Here is an 8679-nt window from a genome sequence, read left to right as displayed (position 1 = left end):
CAAAGTAACGAGATAAACAACGAGATAAACAAACAAGCAAAGGACCCACGATGTCTGGAGCTCTTCTTGCCGTTTGGTGTGTGCTGCTGCTAGCGCTGCGAAATGCTTGCGGGAGTCCGCTTCCCGACTGGAACCACTGCCGCGAGTCTTCGAGGAACTTAAACAATATCGTTAACAGCATGATCGCCCAGGTAATCACAGATGGGAACTTCGGTCGAGAAACTTTCTCTGTTTCGCACAAATATGAAAATGTTATATATTCTCTTTATGGTTAGGATTTTGTTTTAAGATTTAACCCATTCAAAATTGAAAAAAAATCCAACAGTAATAATTCAATTTAGAGTACCTTAATTCATTATGCATTGTTCATGGTAAAACGCGCTATTTAATCATATTTTATGGGTCGGTAAAAATGAAAATGAACAAAACAGATATATAAAGCATACCTAGCTGTTGAGGTTAAAAAAGTCCATATCATTAGATTTCGAAGTGTTCTTAAAGCCACCTCGATGTTGTTTTGGCATGGGACGTTCGTGGGAATGATACAAAGTGTAAAAAATACAAATGTCAGACCGTGCAAATGCCGGGTCAAAATAATTAGAAAGATAACGGTGAAATGTTTTATTTATAAAGGCGTGGAAACACCATGAATTAGATCACATTTTGTTGAGACCCGTTTCACATTTCTTTCTTCTTTTCCCAGATGCAGGACGTTAAAGTGAAGGCTGTCATGATGGAAGGTGTTCCTTATATCGAATCCGCAGACAGGTGTGATCCTGCTGGCCTTCGATCGAACTCTAAAGTAAGTGTACGATGGCAGGCGAATTTTCCTTTACAGTACTGACAAAGATCCAGAAAACAATGAATTTGATCCTTCTGTATTCTTGTTCAGTTTCTATATTCTGTACTAGAAATATGCCCATGGCCATGCACAATGCTTAAGGCAGCTTAAAGTAAACCGTTTCGCTCTTTAAACGATTTGCTTCTGACTTAGCTCCATTGACAAAATCCCTGGGCAATTAAGATGATAGACAAATAGTCACTCAATACGACTCGTTAGAAAGAAAAGTGTGGTGGATTAGTAAGGTGAGGTTCTGAGGGTGTTGGTCTTAAAATTTTTAATAATAATATTCAGCGGGTTAGAAAATGGATGGATGGATAATAATAATAATAATAATAATAATAATAATAATAATAATAATGTTCTTCTTTTTAAGCCTGCATATGCAGAATTCATGTCCAAGTATCTGTCAATGGCGTTTTCATTTGATAGCCACGATTTAGCCAGTTCTCTGGCACTCTTAGCATTTGCCCTGAATCTTACTTGCACCGTGTCCCAGTTAAACGTACGTCTGGTTGAATTGGTATATCAGAGACCGTGGGTCCTTCCTTCTGACAAATTTGCGATTTGGATTTCTAGCTATATGCAGAGACATTCGCTTCTATATATATTGCATCTTACTGTACAAAACTCATTAATATTCAAAATAATTGAGAAATAAAGTTACTGTAATATTCCGAATAATCATCAGAGGGAAACTTATGTAGCGCTGCTTGATAGATAGATAGATAGATAGATAGATAGATAGATAGATAGATAGATAGATAGATAGATAGATAGATCGTGTGTCTATGTGTGTAGTTAAACCATAGCCATCCACATTCTTATAAAGCGTACTGAGAAAAAAAAAGTCATATTCAAGTAAAATGTGATTTCTGTCGATGCGAGTGTCCTCACTTTATTCAAAACTGACATCTCGCGGTTTCTCAGCTTAAGCGTACAATTATTATAAGTCATCTCTGTCAATGTGGCTTTACGATAAAGTTATTATTCATGTCTTTATCACATTCTTGACTAAATCCTCAACATATGAATGTCTGCTTTATATTTTTGAATAATTTCTTAAATGTAATGTTTTGTTATTTTTTTTTTTGCATCCAGAAAATTAATCGATCAGACAGTTACACAGATGTGTTTCTCCCCTGTATGGTGTATATATATATATATATATATATATATATATATATATATATATATATATATATATATATATATATAAAACAATCGCCCTAGCCTTCGATGAAAGTTTGTTGAAAGAAGACATTCTTTCATTCTTTATTCTTTAAGACAAATCTCGTAGTACTTTCTTTAATTAAATGAATCCTCGTGAAACAACACCAAGGCAGCAGCACACCCACATTAATTACCCAGTTGCGATCAGAGATTCGGGGAGCGCTATTTTATTATACTTTAGTTGGACGTGTTTGGGACTTTTTTTGTTTAAATTAATGTAAGACGGCGATGAGAAGGTGTACAATAGACAGTAAAACATATAAAAAAAATCGGACCGGTCCAATAAAATGAATGTTATTGGAGTCTGTCGTGAACGCCTTCTGACGACTTTTTATTAGTTCAGGATGCTTCGGCGTTTATCAACTTCAGAGACTACGATTTTATGCAACCGTTTAGCACCGGTCAGTACGGTCGGAAATTATTTTTAAATTATCACATCCCGTTCTCTTGTGTTTTTTTTTTCATAGGTTTAAGGAGTTTTATGATCCATGGTTTTGAGTTTGAATATTTCTTGAACGATTCAAACTTTCATTTTTAAGACCAGCACATTGTGTATGTGTATTTGATTGTTAGTGGTCATTATAGTAGGAGATACTGACATTTCCAAGGTGGTGCAATTGTGAGCAGAGCCAGAGGCTTTTCTGTTACGTACATAAGAACATAACCATCCATCCATCCAGTTTCCAACCCGCTGAATCCGAACACAGGGTCACGGGGGTCTGCTGGAGCCAATCCCAGCCAACACAGGGCACAAGGCAGGAACCAATCCCGGGCAGGGTGCCAGCCCACCGCAGGACTAAGAACATAACAAATTTGACAAACGAGTGGAGGTCAATCAGCCCGTCAGGGTCGTTTAATAGCAATACGGCAACTTTCCAAATTTTGTAAAGGTTTCCATTTGAACTACATGTCTCGGTAGTTTGTTTCAGATTTCCACAACTCTGTGCGTAAAGAAATGCTTATAGCTTCAGTCCTAAATATATTTTTCTCCAGTGACAGAAACAACAGTAAAGCCATTAATATAATGAACATAAGCATTGTTACAAAAGGGAGTATTGTAACAACAACGATGAACAATTATTTGTATGGAAAATTAACTAAGACTGATTCTGGTATACAGTATGACAAATAATGACATACCTGCGGAATACCTGACATTGTGTTCCTTAGTGAGACATTACGATTATAATGCACATTCGCAGACGTGGTTGACCGTCTTGTACTCTCATTTCATTTCCAGCTCTGTCTCTCGAAGATTTCAACAATTTTGCAGACATACATAGGCTTGTTTGAGAAGATGGGCGGTTCCTGTGACTGGGATAATAGTGACCTTAAAGAAGAAATGTTATACCTGCAGAAGCATTTGAAGGTAGGTTTTTAAACCGTGATTGTAAATGCTGGTAATCAAATGAGGTTAAATGTCGCTGCAGGATTCTATTAGATGATAGGCAGCTAACTTCATTTTATGAATGCTTCATTTTTACTGTACCTTATTTTTCGACTTCTCCATTTCCAGAAAGTACTGAACGAGTAGCTGTCTGTTTGAATCTGCATCTGCATGGTTGTTAGATTACCTAATATTGACACAGTAGTCCAGGGTCACAGGGAGGGGAAGCCTATCCAGGCAGCATTGGGCACAGACAGGAAAGAGCCCTGGACAAAGCGTCAGATAATCACTTACAGTCAGTTTGGACTCGCCATTAAACATGAACTATATATCATTGTTGACATATAGGAGGACAATATACGTAAACACAACAAGAACTTGCAAGCTCCTCAAGAACTTTAGGACCGGGTGTTGAAGCGGCGAAGCTAACCACTGCGTTTCTGTACAGTCTTTTTAGCCGCCAGACATATTTGCCAACCAACAATAATGCAAAGAGCAAATGATGTACTAATGTGAGTTAAAACACACAGCGCAGTGCACATTTACCATCGTCGCTAATTGTTTCGCCTTCATTCAAATCTGCACATTTTAATGTCATGACGGAGTCATAGTAGGCTACTAGTACATTTTCCTTCTGTATCCATTTTAAACCAATTTTAAACACCTCAGAAATTCACTGCTTTGATTGATTATTTATGAACACATACATTTTGATGGGGGTGATGAAATACGGTGGGCGCAGATGGTAGCGATTGCTGTTCGCTATTGCCTCCCATCTCGTGAACAGGCAGTTTTACTGTCAAGAGACCCACTCAGCTTTGCGTGCCAGCTCTTCAGAAAAGTGCTAACTACCGATTATGGTCCCGCAACACCCTGTATTGAAGCAGCGAGCTCGATTTTTTAATTTATCCTCGGTAAAATATTCTAGTTATGTTCGATTTTGAAAAATAATTTAAAGTGAATGTTAACAACGTCCTTTATTTTATTATAAACAAATATAGCCTATTTACAGCTTACATTAATTTTCGTGATTTTGAGATATCTTCGTTAAGAGTTTGCATTGTTATCTTCTTATTCTTTCTCATCGGTAAAGAAATGACACTCTATCACCTGTTATTCCAGTAAAGGCACTTGGCAGGAACATTTACTGAAAATCCTTCACTTCGCCCACTTGACATATAGTCAACGATGTTTGCAAAACAGTTAATCGACAGTTTTCGCTTGAAGCCAACTGATGTGGTCACAAGGAATGAATGGAAAACGACTGGAGTAATCATCGGGTTGTCCCGTTGTTTCCTAATCATTCCATTCACCAAAAGCTCTCTAGCTCACTCGTGCTTTATTTTACGTATTTGGGTATTTACTACCCAACTGAAATACGTTGTGAAGTATTCTGAAAAATCCTCTAAGGCTTGTTTTATTTGTGTTGCCTTTTAATGTAATGTTGTGCAGTGTCGAAAGTTCCGTTGTGAGGCGCTATGTAAAATTAACAAGTATTGGCTAAAAGTTTTACTTCCAGCTGGGCTTCGAGTCCTTATAGACTGTTTATCTATTTTTGAATTTACTTTAATTGTACACGCGGACTTACCACTCTTAAAAATAAAGGTGCCATCAGATAATTTCTGTGCATGTTTTAAGTTTCTTTGTATTTTTTCAAAAAACACTTAAAGCTGGTTGTTGCATGGTATTTCGGCATGCAGGTGGACAGTATACGTGTTGACATTTTTAACACTAAAATGAAGCTCACGCTTGATCATATACCTTGCCGGCATGAACAGTTGACCTTTTGAATAGCAGTTGATCATGGCAGTTAGTGCGCATAATAGATGACATTTTTTTTAAGATAAAGTGAAGGTATTGGAAATAATGATCTGGTCTGGACCAGAAAACATACTGGTGGTGTATTCAGAAACAAACAAGAACAATCAGGGGTTCTCAAACTTAAAGAGCAAGTCATTTACAATTAAAGCAAAATATATCTTTGACATTAGGAATAACTTGTAACTAATTAAGAAAGTAGTTTGAACGAAAACCTGCAGCCATGTGGGCCATCGAAGATCTGAGTTTGACACCTGTGAATTATTAGATAAGAATGTTGTTCTTTTAATGATCAACCTATACATCTCACCTCAGACTCAACCTTAACAGTTCATTTAAGGTTTGTCTCAAACATTTGTCATATAATTTGAATAAAACACAATATAAAACGTTACTACAAATAGCATAACCCTAAAAACGATAAAGCTATTTAGTTTGTAACTTTTTTCCATTTGGACGGTTTTCTTTGTAACACAATCCAGATTGAACAGAAAGACGTACTGCGGGATGAACGCTGCAATCCAGGTAGACAATGAAATTGCTATTCCATAGTGGTTCACGAGATAATGTATATAAAAGATACAGAAGCTGATATCATTGATGACATTCCGATTTTGATGATTTCATCGCATGGCCTAATGGGAATTGTAGTAGTACCCATGTCGGCATTGGCGCAGAATTGTGGATAAAATGAACACATGGGGAGCTGGGGGGTTTAGATTTATATATAACGAATGTAAATCAAAAAGTGAACACAGTTTGAAAATTACTCAGCGGATAGAAGCTGACAATGGCTTATGGGTAGTTCGAACATGGGCAGCGCTCTGCCGTTTCAATTCTAGTTAAAGCCAAAGTCAAATGAACGTAGATGCTCCGCTTGTTCAACAACAGTGTGCAGTGAGATTTCTTTGGGAAGTGGGAGTGAAACGTACTTAAATTCACCAAAGGATGTTGGCGCATTATCGAAGTGAAAACAGCATGACTCAACAAAATGTTTATGAATGGGTAGAATGGTTTAAAGTGGGAAGAACAAGTATAACCGTCGAAGCTCAGTCCGGGTGGCCATCATCATCACGCACACAAGCCCACATCGGCATGGTGAATGCACTCTTCAGAGAAAACCGTTACGTTGGATATACACATGCCACAGTGCATGATGACTTGGGGTCTGTAAAGATTCCGCAAGACGAATACTCAAAAAGCTTACTTATCTTTTACACCCTATGGTGAATCTCAGCAGGTTTCACTTCCTTTTGTATTGTGTGACAAATGATACCAACTTGACTGTGAGGGTGAGGCGCACCAGTGACAAAAACATTCTACTGTACTTTCATACGGATTTCCTTTTATTTCTAAAACATACATAAGGTTACATAAAAGTAAAGTTCCATGTCAAAAACAGTAATGTATCAATGGACTGTCATGTTCAAATCACTATCTGCATGGAGTCTGCATGTTCTCCTAAAGTATTCCAGTTCACTCCCACAATCCGAAAGAAGTGTGTTTTAAATTTACTAGTGACTCTGGTTTTGTTTGGGTGTGTGATGGGCTGAGATCTCAAACTGGGTTGATTCCTGCCTTGCAGAAGCAGGTTTGATAACAGGCAGATGAATGGATGGACACTTTACTGCTCAGATTTCATCAGTTTGAAGAGATGAAAAGCTGACAGTCCATCACAACACACAGTTAAATACTTCAGCTCTCTTCATTCAGATCAATCAATCAATCTTTCATTCATTCAATCAATCATTCAATCAATCAATCAATCAATCAATCACGTCTATTTTATACTTGCCTCTTTCTTTGTGGTGCTTGGAGGTGAAAATTTCAGCAGTAATTTTTAATTCATGGGTTTAACTGAACTAATTTCTTTCTTTTTATTTCTTTTTTTTTTGCACATGGAGCTATTCTAGGTCATTTTCTTAATATATCCTTGTTCAGACATCTTAAATTGAATTACTTTTATTTCTCTGTCTTTTTATAGGCTCGTGGAATCAATGAGTCTGGGAAAAAAATGGGTGAGGTGCAAGCATGGATGTGCCACAGTTTACCGCAAGCAGTCCTTCAAAGGCTCACGTCCTTCTCATCAATTGCTGCCCGTGTTTTTACTCCCGGAGACCCTGCCAAGCATACAGAGGATGACAACAGCTTTTTAGGATGTGGTTTACAGTAAGAAATTTCACAGCCCCACATAAAAAATCACTTGGGTCCTTAAACACATGCCCACTTTCATTTTACTAAAGGAGGATTTACCACAATTTTACAGACTTTACCCGATCTCTGAAACCTATTTAAAAAGCAAAGCCAATTTAAAATCTGCCGTTATCAGAAATCATGGACTCTAATACTTATGCGTATGTTTTGTGGATATTCATATGAGTATTCACACTCTGCACTGACCTACTAGCCGTTAGAGAGTTTAGACAATTCTGAAGTTATCTTTACTGCTTATGACAACATTCCTGAAAGGTACTTTTATTTGTACTTTCTGTTCTGAAACGTAAGAACATGATGGTGAAAATCAGAGACCCTACTGAAGTGAGAAGTGTGAATGTTGCTGGTAACTAGCAGATCAAACACTAGATTAGGTGAAAAAGTTCTCAACATGATCTGCTCAGTCCAGGATATTGATGTGCAAATATGCTCTCAGACCAAGATGAGTGTTTCACCTTGAGGATGATACCTCAAAACACTCCAAGAAGTGTTGCTTTCCTAATGTTCATATCAGGCATGCTTGTTGAAGTCAAAGAATGGATGTTGTGTGTAATAACCTCACCTTACTTTATATAGCTACTATTCACCAGTCTCATCTGTTCTAAGGTGCTATGGTTGTCAGGTATAATTTAGTAGGCATAAGTAGAGGGTTTTATAGTGATAAACACTGCTTCCCCACCCCTCCAGGGACTTTTCATTATTCCATTTCATTATTCTCCCACTTACCATAGTTTTGAACATTAAATTAATTGGTGTCTCTAAATTTTCCCAGTGTAGGTGTGTGAATGAGAGTGCCTTGCAATGGACTGCTTGGGGACAATCCTTGCCTTGTACCCAGTGTTGCCAGAAGAGGCCTTGACTAGCTGCAACCTTAAAATGTTAACGTAGGGCATTTAAAGAGAGTATGTCTTTATAAAGTATCTCCTTGTGTTCATTTTAGATGAAACTATACTTGTATGCACCAATTGAAAACAGATAGATTGTGCTATTTCATTTTATATTATTAACTTTATGTATTTAGTTTTATTTATGGAATAACTTCATCTTTAAATATTTAAATTATATATTTATTATTTATTAAATTATAAATAAAACATGTTCTTATTGCAGTGTCTGTTTAATTATAAACAGTTATTTATGAAGTAAAAGTTAATTTTTCATTAAGTTTTATTTGTTCTGTTTTGTT

General features: G+C 36.9%; 1 protein-coding gene across 1 annotated transcript; it reads left to right on the top strand.

Annotated features, from left to right (window-relative positions):
• The first annotated feature begins 704 nt into the window (after nucleotides 1-704).
• LOC114649532 (interleukin-23 subunit alpha-like) lies at nucleotides 705-7517 on the top strand. The gene is made up of 3 exons (XM_028799025.2): nucleotides 705-802; nucleotides 3315-3443; nucleotides 7264-7517. The coding sequence occupies exons 1-3, from the start codon at nucleotides 731-733 to the stop codon at nucleotides 7450-7452; spliced, it is 390 nt and encodes a 129-aa protein (XP_028654858.2). The 5' UTR covers nucleotides 705-730; the 3' UTR covers nucleotides 7453-7517.
• Nucleotides 7518-8679: the final 1162 nt, after the last annotated feature.

This window comes from Erpetoichthys calabaricus, chromosome 3 (assembly GCF_900747795.2).
Source record: "Erpetoichthys calabaricus chromosome 3, fErpCal1.3, whole genome shotgun sequence".
In the NCBI taxonomy this organism is placed as follows: Eukaryota; Metazoa; Chordata; class Cladistia; order Polypteriformes; family Polypteridae; genus Erpetoichthys; species Erpetoichthys calabaricus.
This window is presented reverse-complemented; position numbering and strand designations above follow the sequence as displayed.